The sequence below is a fragment of the Arachis stenosperma genome, chromosome 4, assembly GCF_014773155.1.
Source record: "Arachis stenosperma cultivar V10309 chromosome 4, arast.V10309.gnm1.PFL2, whole genome shotgun sequence".
Lineage (NCBI taxonomy): Eukaryota > Viridiplantae > Streptophyta > Magnoliopsida > Fabales > Fabaceae > Arachis > Arachis stenosperma.
In genome coordinates this window covers 134152501-134168594 of record NC_080380.1, presented here as the reverse complement: position 1 = coordinate 134168594, position 16094 = coordinate 134152501, and the positions used below count along the sequence as shown (strand labels likewise).

The 16094-nt window shown below is 35.0% G+C and overlaps 2 protein-coding genes across 2 annotated transcripts; both read left to right on the top strand.

Annotated features, from left to right (window-relative positions):
* Positions 1-6643: 6643 nt before the first annotated feature.
* Positions 6644-10319, top strand: LOC130973141 (uncharacterized). The gene is made up of 7 exons (XM_057897555.1): positions 6644-6970; positions 7686-7811; positions 8243-8443; positions 8911-9007; positions 9375-9478; positions 9673-9724; positions 9883-10319. Exons 1-7 carry the CDS (start codon positions 6753-6755, stop codon positions 10105-10107), a joined length of 1023 nt encoding a protein of 340 aa, XP_057753538.1. The 5' UTR covers positions 6644-6752; the 3' UTR covers positions 10108-10319.
* A 1369-nt stretch (positions 10320-11688) lies between these two features.
* On the top strand, positions 11689-14336 carry LOC130973035 (ATP-dependent Clp protease proteolytic subunit 3, chloroplastic-like). The gene is made up of 5 exons (XM_057897406.1): positions 11689-12057; positions 12426-12540; positions 13035-13210; positions 13617-13712; positions 13805-14336. Exons 1-5 carry the CDS (start codon positions 11758-11760, stop codon positions 14096-14098), a joined length of 981 nt encoding a protein of 326 aa, XP_057753389.1. The 5' UTR covers positions 11689-11757; the 3' UTR covers positions 14099-14336.
* Positions 14337-16094: the final 1758 nt, after the last annotated feature.

Genomic DNA, 16094 nt, shown 5'->3' with positions numbered 1-16094 from the left:
ATGGTTCATATGGTGGATGAATGAGCCCACATATATCACCCTAAATACGTTCTAAAAAGATGGTGATTCATTTTTCTTGTGATGATCTTGTAATTAATTTTCCTTGAGAACAAGCAGCACATGAGAATTCATTAAATTGAAGAATTTTATGTCCCTTTAGAGGATGAATAGATAAATTCTCAATAATTCTTCTCATCATGATTGAACCCGGATGTTCCAACTGGTCATGCCAAATTGTAAATACATTTGTATTTGTAAACTTCTGATTTACTATGGCATGTGATTCTACATTGTTAATAGTGGTGTAGTACAAAACAAAAGAGCGAGCGGATAGTTTCTCTAATACACATTTTTCTCCTGATATCAGAGTTGTAATATAGAGATATTCGTTGTTTTCTTCTCTTGCAATTTTTACATGGTATCCATTTTGGCGGATATCCTTAAAACATAGCAAGTTTTTATGAGACTTACTTGATAATAATGCATTATTTATAAAGAACTTGATTACTTTAGGTAATATTATAATAGCTCTTTCGGAGCTTTCAATTATTTTTGCATTATCAATAATCGTACTTACATTTATTTTCTTCATAACAAGAGAGATAAAATATCATTTATCTCTAAGTATCGTATGTGTTGAAGCATTGTCAGCGAGACATACTTATTCATTGTTGAATTTGAGCGAAACATGAGAAGTATTCATATCTTTGTTATGAAAATAAAAATAAATTATCATTAATGAAAAGAAAAAAATACAAAGAGTTGCAAAAACAAATAAAAACTACAACCAAAAGAAAAAAAACTAACTATGAAAAAAGAAAACATCTAAAAAAATAATAAATTTTTAATTAATATTCTTCTAAAAGCAATTTGATTCATCCAAATGAGTAACATCACTTGGGTCACCAAAATGACTTGGTTTAGACTTGCATGGGTTGCTAATGTCAAAAATGTCATCAAAGTCTACAAAGATATCATCAGTGAATTTTAATTCCGTTTCAACACCGTTTGCTTTAACTTTATCTCTTTGTATAGTCAAATTGACCTCCTATTTTTGTCCTTTTCTTTTTATAGATTCTTGATATAGCTGGACAAAATATTCAGGAGTACGGCATATACACGACTAATGACCTTTTAATTCACATCGATAGCACAAATATTTCACATGATGTCTCGGAGCACACTTCTCATGTTTATTCTACTTTTGATTATGAGTAGGAACCCAATTGTTCCATTTGCCACGTCCACGACCACGGTTTCAATTGTTATTCTGACCATGATTTCTTTTATGTTCACGAGATGCCGTATTCACTTCAGGAAAAGCGGTGGAGCCAGTTTGGCAGATTTCATGATTTTTTATTAATAATTCATTATTTTGTTCTGGGAGACAACCTATTAGGTCAGAATACATTTTGAAACCCTTTTCACGATACTGTTGTTGTAACAGCACGTTGGAAGCGTGGAATGTGAAAATTTTTTTCCATTTCTTCTTGACAACACAATTTCAGTTGAGAACTTATTTTAAAAAGTGCAAAATTATATTCACAGACTATTTTAAAATCTTGCAGCCTTAAATGTATCAACTCATAATGAGCTTTAGGCAAAAATACAGTTTTTGGGTGTTCATACTTTTCTTTCAAATTTACCTATAATTCTTGTGGATATTTAATAGTCAAGTATTCTACTTTCAACCCTTCATGAAGGTGATGGCGTAGAAAAATAAGTGTCTTAGCCTTATCTTCGCTTGAGGATTCTAGTTCTTTCTTTATGGTATTTTTAACCTTTTTGGATACCAAATGGGTTTCAATATCAAATGCCCATTCTAAATAATTTTTGCCCGTTAAATCAAGAGCGGCAAATTTACTCTGTTTTTATCTCATAATTGCGAATTCACTAAAAAAAACAATTACTAATGTATACAAGAGCTCTCTAACAAAGCTTAATGAACCATTATTATAGAAAATTCAGTTCATTTCATTATAATCAAACGTCTAACATTACATAAAAGTAACATCAATTAATTCAAAAAGCATCTTATATGAATATCTAAACCTGGTATATGAACCTTAAACAGATCAGTAACATCCTCTAATTACTAAAGCCATAAATTTCTACTAACCTGTTAGAGCAGCGGTGCTGACGGTCGAGGAAGAGACTGCACGACGCATCTTGGAGGCAATGCTGGACTCGGCGCAAACCGGTGGAAAGATGGGGAGGGCGGCGCAATGCAATAAGTTCCTGTAGATGATGACCTCGCGGTGGCGAGGTTTTACCGCGTTCTGAACTGGTGACGGAAGCGTCTAAGCTTGATGTGGAGGACTCGCAGGTTACATGCAGCGTGATCCAATCCCATGACACAAGTGGGCGGCACTGACTAGGGCTGGTTCGAAAGAAGAGACGGCGTAGGATGGTGGTGCTTCGGTGTGTCACGCTGCCATTTGAGGGAGGGTCAGTAATGTGGGTGAGGGTGAGACTAAATGGACGGTGGTAGTGAGAGGATTACGTCAATAGGTTAATGATAATTCTTGATTAGGGTAAAATGGAGTAAATTGGAGCATGGGTTTTTGTTATGTTGGGCTTTAGGGTCCAGTCCAATAAGAATTGGTAGGAGTTGGTTAGACCCCTTTTAATTATCTAATGGAATTGTGTAAGGAATTGTATTAATTAGTTCAAGTTAATGTGATTTTATTTTTTCAGGTTTAGAGAGAAAGCTTGAAGCTTTCTGGTCACAATTCAAAATTCTCAAAGAAAAGCTCTTCTTAATTTTCTCTTCTTGAACCCTTCACCATTTTAACATGGTGCAGTAAGGGTGAAAGGAAGAAATTAATGAGGAATTGAGCTTTAAAAAGTTGAATCAGCAGAGATCACATTAACTTGAACTAACTAACACAATCACAAGTAATTACTATAAATAGTGCATCTTTTAACTACTGCATAATAGTCTTATAACAAATTGTGCCATGTCAACACCACTAATCTAACTAATTCAACTACTTATTGTCCTAACTAATTTGACATTTTCACATTTTCTCAAGTAACGGTATGTATGTAATTATGATTATATAAATTTAAAATTTAATTTTATTTATTAGATTTTATTAATTATAGGAGCAGGATGGATATCTACGGATAAGAGTAGAAACAAATTCTATGAAAATTATTATAAAATAGAATAAAATCGAATAAGATAAAAATTCACTTCTATCCACTCCATTATCATCATTAATTTTATTTTACTCATTATTCTTTCTAGTACTCACCCATTCACTCTAATCAGCAATCACTAAAATTCTATTCTACAATCAACATTCTATAAATTTTACAGCAGTAAAAGGTTTAGATAGAATTTGTGGCATATTTTAATGTGATTTTTGCCATTTAATGTAAAATTCACTCTAATCAGAAGTCACTGTGAATTGTAGCAACAAGGTTGTCCTGCACATGAAATTTTACACAAAGATGAATTGTAGATATAATTACGCCGAACTTATTCAAGAAAGGTCGGCCAAGTATTAAATTATATGGACTAAAACAATCAACCACAAGATATTGAACATCTAAAATTTTGGATAGAGGATTCTTACCGAGTGTGGTTTATAACCATACTGAACCTAATACAGGTACTCGTTCACCTGAAAATCCAACGAGGTCTCCGGTTGACAGTTGGAGTATGTTGTCACTCAATTTCATCTTCTGAAATCTGGAGTAGAATAGAACATCCGCGCTGCTTCTGGGATCCAGCAAGACCTTCCGAACTATTAGGTCTCCTAGTTGGATAGAGATAACAACTGGGTCGTCTAAATGAAGCTCGGTTGAATTGAAATCTGACGGCTGAAAAGTAATTTTAGAAAAAGTCAACACAGTTTGATGACTGTTGATGGTGCTCTCTACAACGAGCATAGCTCAATAAGTGCATTTGCAAGCAGAGCTTGATGCTCCCCTACTAGAAAAGCCCCAAAAAATGCAATTGATTACACCTCTTAGTTGATTCGGCTGAGTTGTAAGTACTTTTTCTATGTCCTGAGAAGATTGACCTGCGAAAGAAAAATCAGATTGATGTGTGTTGAGCTTTTGGATGTGTCTGCTGATGTATTTGTCTAGATGTCCTTGTCGAGCTAAGCGCTCGAGTAAGTCTTTGGCTATGACACACTTATCAGTAGTGTGTCCGTTTTTTCTGGTGAAATGCAGAGTACTTTATTTTATCCACATTCTTTGTGTCTTGGTAAGTTCCGGTCTTCCGACGAGGTTTGATTAGTTTTGAATTCAGTATTTCCTTGATGATGTCTTCCCTTTTGGTATTGAATTGGGTATAAGAATCGTAGCGTGGTACCAGTCAGGAAGGCTTCTTGTTGTCCCAACCTTTGTCATCTTCTTTATTGTTTTGGTTCTTCTCAGATTTCCGAGCTTGTCGCAACTCCTCTATTTCCATTTGACCTTTAGCCTTCTCTCGAAACTCGGTAAGGTTTTTGGTTTGGCCACTGTGATGGTTTCTTGGAAAATTTCTCGGTGGAGTCCACTTTTTATAGCATGTAGGTGCACCTCGGGATGGAGGTATAGGATAGTCATTGCAACTTTGGTGAAGTAAGTGATGTAGTCCTTTAAAATTTCATGATGTACTTGTTTGATGGTGTTTAAGTAGTCAGAGTCATGTAAGTAGATAGATGATGCAGCGAACTGATCTTCGAACTTTTTGGCGAGCTCCTGAAAGCATGAAATGGAATCTGCAAGCAAAGAAGAAAACCAGTCAAGTGCAGGACCGTCTAAAAAGGTAAGAAAGCAAGGACAAAAAATAGGATCAGAGGCATCGTTGATGATCATTATAGATCAGAACTTCTTAATGTGCTTTTTCAGGTCTCCCATGCCGTCGTAGGGAGTCAATGTCAATGGTAAGGTGAAGTTTCTAAGTAGGTTGAAATTCATAACGTCGGCCATGAACGGGCCAACAACGTTGTCTAACTCGTCTTCGTCGTCATTTTGTTGATTTTCCTCAGGTCATTGAGTTTTAGAGACATGCATTGGATCAGAATTGTCTTCCTCATCCTCTGGTCGGTCATTGTGACCATCTTTATGCTCAATCTGAACATTGATTAGTTCGGCTATTTAATTCGCCATTCGTTGATTCTCTTCCGCCATGCGTTGATTGGCTTGTTGTAACTCTGTTACCATCCGAAGGAGTTCGGACGGCATGGGAGGAGGCAAGTTAGCCATAATGAGGAAAAGGAGTTTCGGGACCTATAGAAAGAAAGCATTTTTATTTCGGGATCCTACGGTGGGTGCCAATTGTTCTTGCTGAAGTTCGGCCGGTGTATATCTCGTCTATTAATGAATATCTTCGAGTTTTTCTGTCAGGATGAGCCATACGTCAGCAACGAGAACAAGGGAATGAGTACCTGTAAAAGACATTCCAACCTCAAGTAAATAAGTGATAATGAATTTTGCAGAATACAATAAATCAGATAATCTTCTTACCATTCCTTTATATTTGAAAAATAAAAGTAACTGTTATGTCTCTAAATAATGATATTTTAAGTGAAGAATAATTATATATCTGACGTTTTAATATTTATTTAAATGTCAGTTATAATTGACTAATTTTTAACACTTTATAATCGAATTATAATTTGTAACCGATTTATGGAGTCATTTTATCATCAATGGCAACACATCCTTTAAAACGTGTAATATTTATATAGATATAGAAAGATTTTTTTGGTGACTAAATAGAAAAGAAAGAAAAAAAGAGACAAAATCAAATTAATTGGCTAGGGTCATATCTAAATCTATTAGATGTTGAAGCTCACTCCATGGTTGGCTCCAATTCGAGTGAATGTCCGCGCCAGAAGCAGCTGCTTTAGCCATACAATCTGCAACACTATTTGCAGTCCTCTGAATTAAAAGAATAGAGACTCTCCAATTCCAATTCATAACCTCCTGTATATGCTTTGCCAAATCCCATTCCGGAATATACTTACCAAGCATTCTTTGGTTTACCAAAAAAAGAGCTTCTAAACGGTCTATTTCACAAATAACCTCACGAAATCCACTCTCCCAAGCAAGAAGTAAACCTCTCCAAATTGTATACAATTCAGCAAAAAGAACACTGCACACTTCGACTTTCCCAGTGCAACCTTTCAACCAACATTCATCAGGATTGCGAATGATACAACCAAAACCAGCATAGCCAAAAGGAGCAAACCAACTAGCATCACAATTCAATTTAACAGAATGAACTGGAGGTGGAACCCAATGCAAACAAAGTGAAGGAGGAGACAAAAATTGATGCATAGCAAAAATAGTGTGAAACTCCCTTACTGAACTACTAATCAAACTCACCACTTTACTAGCACTCCATGAATCATCTATACTAAATAAGTCCTGATTCCTACTTCTCCAAATCCACCAGATGGTCGAAAAGAAAAGAAAAACATCTCCACTCTTTGCACTTCTGTAGTGCCAATCATGTAAATTCAAGTTATAATATAGGCCTAAAAAGTTCCAGACCTCCTTGGCACTAGGGCACTCCCGAAAACAATGAAGATCATTTTTTCTTTCCTTTTAAATGACCTTTTTAAAATTTCAACTTAATTTTGTTTTCTCTTTTTTGAAAATAAAATATCTAAAATAAAATGATACTTATGAATTATCAGATTTTGAGAGAGAGAGAAATTGCAAATCAGAAACTGAGGCAGTAAGCAGCACCCGGCGACTTCTTTCAGTAACTCACTCATTCCTTCTCTCTTTCTCTCTCTTCAATGGCCGGAATCCGCTTGCAGCCAGAGGACTCCGACGCCTCACAGCAACAAGCTCGAGCGGTGGCCGCTGATCTGGTCTCCGACGACGACCGCTCCGTCGCCGCCGACTCCTGGTCTATAAAGAGCGAGTACGGCAGCACACTCGACGACGACCAGCGCCACGCCGACGCCGCCGAAGCTCTCAACAACGCCAACCTTCCCCCTCCCTCCGACTACAGGTTCCTCTCTCTCTCTCTCTCTCTCTCTCTCTGAATATTTGAAGGTTGAAGTGAATCGAAACGACAACGTATCGAATGAAATTGAAATTTTTGGGTTTCTTGAAATCGCTCTGTGAAGCTGAATGCCTTTCATTCATTCGTTGTTTTCTTCAGTTCCTTGATTTAGTTTATAAGACGAGATCGCAGGTTCGTGGGTGTTTGGATATGTATATAGAAAGGGTGAAAGTGTGAAGTTTTGTTATTTAGAACTATGTGAAATTCGCTTAGGTTTTTGGATTTTAGTAGTAGGAGAAAGAATCTGGAAATGAGGTGAAGTAGGAATGTTAAGATCTGGTTCGTTTGGTTGGTGGCATTTGCGTTTTGCAAATTTTAGGGCATTGATGGGGGTTGCTGTTTGAAGTTTAGGCATTTTTTGCAACCGATTAATTTTGTTAGATAGTTTTTTAATCTGTCTTAGGAAGCTTAACTGCTAAGAAGTTAGCTATTTCTGAACCACAGAATGTTGAATCTAAAGACGGAGACACCCACACGCATGAATTCCAATGTAGCTATCTGGAGTTTTGGAATTTGGGGTTTTCTGTTAGGGTTTACAGTTCGGAACCGCTGGTGCTTCTGTTTTGTTGAGAGCTTTGTAAATGAGTTGAATGAATTGAAAAGTTCTAGATTTGCAAATTGTTGATTGAAGGTTTTTTATTTTTTAAATTTTTTGGTGCAGTTCTGACAAGGATGAGCCTGATGCTGATGCAGTTTCTTCCATGCTGGGTTTTCAGAGCTATTGGGATGCTGCCTATGCAGGCGAGCTTACAAATTTTCGTGAACATGGTCATGCTGGTGAAGTTTGGTAAGTAAATTTCTATATCTTAATGTGCCTTCACTGAAGAATATATGAATTTGATGCAGAGATTAAAGTTCAACTGTTGTGGTAAATATTGAACTGATTTTAATATAGACGGGTCACTTTTTACTTTTTTAAAATATTTTCTCAAATAAAACATGTATTCAAAGTATAATAGAGACATAGCAGTAGATAATCAAAGAGAAAGTGTTTATTCAATTTCTGGATGTTCGTTCCCCTCTATACCTATTTTAACCAACTAGTAGCAAATTGTGTCCTGCCAATTTTTCTTTAGTTTATGAACTTCTAGGCAGTGATGAACATTGTTGTTATAGGCAATTTTTGGTAGTGATACATTGTTGCGCTATCTATAATGATGAACATTATGACTTGTTTAACTTTCATTTGTGTTTTCTGCCTTTATTTTGCATGTGCAGGTTTGGGGCTGATGTGATGGAAGTAGTTGCATCTTGGACAAAAGACTTGTGCGTTGACATCTCTCAAGGCCGCATACCAAATCATGTTGATGATGTCAAAGCTGAAGCTAGTGAATTAGGAAATAAAGTTTTGTCTAGTTGGAGTGTACTTGACATTGGGACAGGCAATGGTTTGCTTCTCCAAGAATTAGCTAAACAAGGGTATGGTATTTCTTGCGATGTTCTGCACTTTTGGTAATATATGCTGTATAATTCTTTTATATAGAAAAAGAGAAAAGAAAGACTTTGTAAAAGTTAGCAAATTTCTGAATTACTATTTATTATAACAAAATGTGTATTGTTGGAAATCGGAAGGCATGTGAATCTTGTGCCATATAAATTTGTTCATACACAAATATATTTAATTGCTAATTAAATGAGAATTCCATAGCATCAAAAGCAAGGTGTGAATATGTGAAAATCATGAAAAACAAAGATATATTCAAGTAAACAAAGAAAGTTGCTACATAAAGGTGGCATGGAAATGTATATACTATTATATGCTTTTTTTGGAGGGAAGGTACACTTATAAGTACTTGGAAGTTCTGCCTATTGGTTTCTGAGAGATATCTGGGTTTATTTATGTTGCATTGCATGTGTTATTAATCTTACTCTTGCTACCTTTCCAGGTTCTCGGATTTGACTGGTACGGATTATAGTGAAGGGGCCATCAGCCTTGCTCAAAGCGTTGCTAATCGTGATGGATTTTCTGACATCAAATTTTTGGTATGTTCATGGCTGTGTAGTGTGTATGCACAAATCAGAATTGTGCTTGTACAATGGATTAGTTTCTTTGTTTAGCATGTTTAACACAATTTTGCACAATTTTTATCCTTGCAAGAGGTGAATTACAGCATCCCTGAGACCCTGACCCCATAATGATTCCATGCAACACAAGCAGAAAGCCAGAAATCAAACATCATGATGGGAGTTTTCATTTCTGTGAAACTCCCAGCTATAAAAGGAAAATAAAATTGTCTGGTTTATACATTGTTTCTTGGCATTTCCAATTATATTGTGTGCTAGAAGACATTACTATCTGTGCATTTATTACATGTCCATTAGATAATATGTGGCCTTTAATTATTTTAAGGTCGATGATGTCCTGGCGACAAAGTTGGAACAAGAGTTTCAACTTGTCATGGATAAGGGGACGCTAGATGCTATTGGATTGCATCCTGATGGTCCTGTCAAGAGGTAAAAGTAAAATAATTGTTCTTTAGAGAATTGGGATGATGTTAAAATTCTGCTATCTGTATGTTTCACATTTCCAATTTCGATAAAAGTAAAATAATAACTGGTTTAGGAGGTCTTGGGAGTGGTGGATTTTTTATTGATTTGTTCTCCTTTTAATTGCCGCTTTGTGGAACTGATCAACTCTACCTTTACAGAATGATGTATTGGGATTCTGTTGCGAAGTTAGTTGCACCTGGTGGAGTACTTGTAAGCACTTCAAATTTTGTTTTAATGTTTCTACCCAACTGTTGCTCTATTACAGAGCGAAACTCCTTTTATTCATCCCAGTAAAAAGAAAATCATGTGCGCTTTATTTTCCATTTCATGATGTATGTATTCGTTGACTTCCTCATTGTCTGTCTAAGGTGATTACATCGTGCAACAGCACAAAGGATGAGCTGATACAAGAAGTGGAAAGTTTCAACAGACGAAAAATCGCTGCTGCTCAGGAAGTAGAGGGAGCCAAGGACGACGAATCATGCAGAGATCCTATATTCCAATACTTAAGTCATGTCCGCACATATCCGACATTCATGTTTGGTGGATCTGTAGGCTCGCGCGTGGCGACTGTGGCATTTCTTCGGAAATGAAGTGCGCGATATGTATCAATTACCATCATGATTTTGGAATTTGTTTTATTGGTTTGAAGTTGCTTGCGTGTAGCTAGAATGGATGTTTCTGACTTCTCATGTTAATATTTATGATTTTGTGGAGGTGAAGTTTTCTGAGTTCCATCCTTCTTTTTGGATAACTAGTTTTCTATCATTCGGAGTTTATAAACTAAATGGAGTGAGGATCTCAATCAGAATTTCTCCTTTCTTGACTGCCTTTAAAATGGAACTACATCCAGATCTATTATTTCTAACTTCATTTTTATGTCTCCAAATGAAATTGAACATAACTCATTCTTCAAAATTTCCTTCTGTTTCTTCCAATCTGGTTCTTGCTTTACTTGTTAAAACCTTTTTTTTTCTTGTTAATGTGTAAAAACTTAATGTTACAAATATTGACGGATGAATTTTGATGAAATCTCCAATATTCAAAGTACTATTGTATTTAAAAAAAAATGTAAAGTGTAAACTCCAGTGTCTCTAATTATTAATTAAGAGGTTAAAACAGGATTTCAATGAAAAAAAATAAAGGTTTTATTCTTGGGTCAATGAAATAAAAATGAATCTCACTTCTAAATTTATGATTCCAGTGTGAAACTTCCTTAGTTTCCTTTGGAGTGTGTTAAAACGCTACAATCATTTTTTGGTGACTGAACATAATATAAAAGAAAAAGGACATAAGAGAAAGAGTAATACTCTTTTCTAATAATAATGTCTAAATTATTAGAGGACAGTAACTACTCTAGATACATCTACTTGTTTAAAACAGCAGTTTTAACCATTAAATTAACTGCTGTCACACTGTTTGCTGTGTGTTGGATGAGCATATATTCGTTTTCCTTTTTCATGTAAAAAATACTTTAAAAAGTGCTTTCAATAAATTTTAAAGCTTTTTAATACAATTTAAAATCCTATTAAAAAAAAAAGTACGTTCTTTGCCTTTCATAAAATCAAACAAACTTTTAGGGAAAAAATCTTTTAATTTAAAAAATAAATTTCTTAAAAGAAGATAAATCAGATAAAAGTACTGAAACAAAATTTTATCCAAATGTAACCTAAATTAAGATAAAAATAAAAAATAAATGATTTTTTTTTTAAATAAAATAGTTTATCAAATTTAGTTTTCTTTTTTTCTTCGGGTCACCCAATAAATTTTTTTTTTATCATTTTATTGTTTTTATATATATATATATAAAAAGGGTAGTGCTAGGGAGCCAATGGCTTAAGTGTACAATGTGTACAATGGGCTAAATTTTTGGTCCATGAATAAAATGAACATCACCATACTAGCTAGAATAACCATCCGATACCAAGGATAATAAACATCTGAATAAAAAATTAAACTGATTTTGGGGTTCACCAAGAATTGAACTCTTGACCTTTCAAATCTAGAACTCTAATACCATATCTGAAACCACTCATCCCAAAAGCGTAACCTGACAGGACAATGTAACACTAATGGTCATATCTCTAATACTTCTTAAACCTCCATTGGCCCCCTAGACTTTTTCATAAAAAAAAGTAATTTGAGTCCAAATCTAAAACCCGAGTTAAAGTTGAAGTGTTGAACATATCCGAGGGACTCTAACTCATTAGCACCATCCAGAAAAGAGAGAAGAGAGGAAGACGATGGAAGCATGTGCAGCAGCAACTTATGGTGCGGCCTCAACGTGCACCCCACTTAACTTCACCTTCAGCCATGGAAGAACCAAAACTCTCTTACACTCCCAAATTCCCATTCCCTCCAAGAAAGGACCGGGAAAATCCTTCTCCATTGTTAGCGCCTCAAGACGAACCTTGTCTTCCAACTGGCTTGTCTCCGATGATGACTTCTCTGCTTCTACGACTTCTCCATGGCTTCCCAGACTCGAAGAACTTGACACTACCAATATGCTTCTCCGCCAAAGGATTATCTTTTTGGGTTCTCAGGTACGATCAATTTGGGGTTTCGTTGCTCTCACTCTGAATGTTTGATATTTTAAGGGTACCCTTTTTTTATTTTGTTTTGTTTTATTAATTGGTTGAGAAATTTGCCATCTTTTTCATATTTGCGTTGTTTGGCGAACATAGCAAAACAAAAGAGACAGGAGGAGGGGTTTAAATTGATGTGATGGTGTTCAATTTCTGAGGACATGTTGTTTGGTACTCTTGAAAATTAGAAATTTGTGTGCTTTTTAATGTGGGTTTGTTTTTCTGAACCATGGGATGTAAAAATATGGAATGAAACTAAACTGAAGAAGTATGCCATTACTTGTTGCTATGTTTTGTGAAATGGTTTTCTGTTTTGTTATGAGCAGGTGGATGATATGACTGCTGATTTCATCATTAGTCAGCTCCTCTTTTTGGATGCTGATGACCCAAAAAAAGACATAAAGTTGTTTATAAATTCACCTGGTGGTTCTGTCACTGCTGGTATGTCTCAACAAAGCTCCACTTACCCAATGTTTCAGCTCAATTTTGTAGTCGTTTGTTACCATATCATTACTTTATTAGTCTAGGATGAATTTTTAGGGATAAGTACGTCATATGTATGATATTGATTAGTTGGGGTAAATCTTAAAAGACACTAAGCTAATGGTATTGAGCACAATGCTCTTATATATCTTACAGAAAGTACAATTAAGAAGTAAGTTGTTGATCTGCGTCATATCTTAATCTGTTTACCAATAAAAGAAGTTGTTGATCTTTGTGATTGGCAAGCTAAGATATACTTATGAAAATTTGAAGCTACATAGGAAAGGTTCAAGGTTGTCTGAATAAGATATTGAACGTGTTGAATCTATGGTTATAGGACGGGGACGTCAACCGAGTATTAGTAAAATCTGGAGCATTGTTCAGATTAATGAATCTGTAATACGTGTAGGCTCTTTGTGGTTGCTCTTAACTGATTTTATCTGTGTTTGTAGGAATGGGTATTTACGATGCCATGAAGTTATGCAAAGCAGATGTGTCAACAGTTTGTGTAGGGCTTGCGGCATCAATGGGTGCATTTATCCTTGCGTCTGGTACTAAAGGGAAGCGCTATTGTATGCCAAATTCAAGAGTTATGATCCATCAGCCACTTGGAACTGCTGGTGGAAAAGTAAGACCTTTCCTTCCCCCCAACATCAATTATTGAATTCAGTTTGATTTCATGGACGTTGGATCATTTTTCCTAAGAAAGAAAAAAATAGGTGAAAGTCAGTTTTCTTGTTATTGAATTGTCGAATGAGTTGGCATGGATTCACATGCCTTTTGTGTTTTTGTCTTGATACATTAGAGTGGTGTAAATTATAGTTTAGGAAAGTAACTTACAATGACGCTGTTGGAAACACAGTACATTTGTACATGGAATTAGTTTTACCATTTATTGTGAATTGTTATGTTGGTGTAATTACTCTGCGATTACACTATGTAGGATGAGTTATCTTTTGAAAATTGGCATGCGTAATGGACCAGTTATCTGCAAATTTACGGTGTATATTTGCTAATAATAAGCATAATTGCAGGCTACTGACATGAGCATTCGGATAAGAGAAATGGCATATCACAAGATTAAGATAAACAAGATACTATCAAAGATTACTGGGAAGTCTGTAGATCAGGTTAGTTTCCAGATGCACCTCAATCATCTGTTCTAATTATATATATTAAATATGTTTCTCCCCATCATTTATTTTATTTTTTTCATTTGCAGATAGACTTGGACACTGATCGCGATAATTTTATGAATCCTTGGGAAGCTAAGGAATATGGTTTAGTTGACGAAGTTATAGATGACGGAAAGCCCGGGCTAGTTGCACCGATTGCAGACTCGTCACCACCACCAAGAACTCGGGTGTGGGAGCTATGGAAGATTGAAGGAAGCCGAAAAGCGAAGAAGAATTTGCCATCAGAGCATAAGTTTTTAGAGGAAGCATACAAAAAAGTTCAGGGAGGTGATGATGACAAAGGCACTGAACAGGAAAACGAAGCACCTGCTGCTGTATGAGTTTTAGAGAATAAATTATTGCATTGCTTATATTATTTATTCCTAATGAGACCTTTTTTTAAATCCTAATTTTAACTTGATTTATTAATCAGCACCACTTTTAGATAAAAGAGATTTTTCACTTTGTTATAGCTGTGACATTCCATTGTAAGTTCCAGAACTGTATATCAGTTATCAGATAATTATTTTATGCTTCAGGTATTAGATGCCATATTGAATACAGTGTTTTGCTGCTCCACGTAGAAATGGGTTAATGTTAAAATTGGTCTCTGATCATCTAGGAGTTGATTTGGTTTTGGAAAAATTAATGCATTTAATTCGATTCTTCAAAAGATACCAATGTGATATTGGTACTTTTTGGTAATTTTCTGTTGACATGTTATTGTTAAGAATTTGATATGTGACAAATTTTACTTTAGGAAAGAATTTCTTTTAAGGATGAAATTGAGTCATTATATTTTTAAGAGATCAAAATGATTTATACATAATTTTTTAGAGATTATTTCAAATATAATTCATTTGAAAATCTTATGAATCAAATTATCTTTTATCGCTCTCTATATTTCGATTTTATTTTGTAGTCTTTCTACGTGCTTTGAACATAATATAGAAAAGGAATAGTAGAAAAGGAAGTTAATCCACAAATGGTAGTGTGCTGATATCCTATGATAAGAGAGAATAGTTTGGTATCCTATGATGAGAGAGAATAGTTTTAGCGGGGTGTAAATGACTATTTTTGATCATACATATTCAAAAAAAAAAAAAACTGAAATATTTATTTTAAAAAAATATTTTTATACTCATAAAAGATGAATTTTTATTGAAAAAATTAATTAAATTTAAAAATTATCTAAAATTTTTAAATTAATCCTCTTAACATAATATGTTCCACTCTTAGTCTTCAAATTTTTACCACTATTACTTTGATATCCAACCCTTTGGCATCACCACCTAAATTCTTTCTCATCCAACTCTTATGTCTAGCTACCACCATCGTTATGGTCACTGCCACCATCACCACCTCTTCTTTATCACCATTAGTTACGGTCCTTTTTCGAATGACTATTTCTTTCTTAATGTTTATTTTTTATTTCTACATTTGAATGACTCTTTCAGGATAATTAATTTTAGAATTATCCTTTGGTAGCTTTAGGTATGATTCGTTTCTCTAACTCCCATTTTTAATTCTTTAAGCCTGTGTTTGTTTTTTGGAATGGGATTGAGACAGAGACTGACAACTAAAATTTCAGTTTTGGAATACAAAATTTTAGTCCATTCAATACTTCTAGAAAAAGAGAACACATGGATTGAAATTTTTAGGGATGAGGATAGAAACTTTAATAATATTTTTTTTTAGAGTGAATATCTTTTACTGTCCCTAATCCTTTGCTCATAGGACATGTCGTAGTCCAATCATCTCGAAACTCTCTAAATGGCCCTCATCCTCGAAAGGAATTGGACAATTCAACTCCTGTAACTAGTTAGCAGAAGGTTGCCCATATGAGGTGTCAGTTTGTGGGTGATGTAGCAAACGTTAGTACCACGTCGCATTGAAGAATTGCTATAGAGACATATTGGCCCTTTCTCCAAATACGAAATGTCGTTGCATATTGAATATATTTGTTGATCGAAAAATATTTTTGATTGATGTGAACTAGATCGAAATATTATTTAATGCACGTGCATGTATAAGTTGAGAGTTGCTCGACACAAGCTTGATTTCGGACACATTGTTAAATCGAGTGAGCCTAGTCGAAGAGATATTCGAATGAGGAATCGAATGGTTATTCGAAATAGTGAATCAAACGGTTACATAAGTGGAGAAGTTTAATGTTTTCATCGCGTGAGGAATTGATGGGTAACGTTTCATTAGCAAAAGTGCGGGGACGGTTACCAGGGAGTGTGCATACAAGACAGCACCATGTAATTAACAATCGGTTACAGAAGTAGATTATAAATATCAGAAAGTTTTAGGGAATAAAGGTTGGAACTTTAC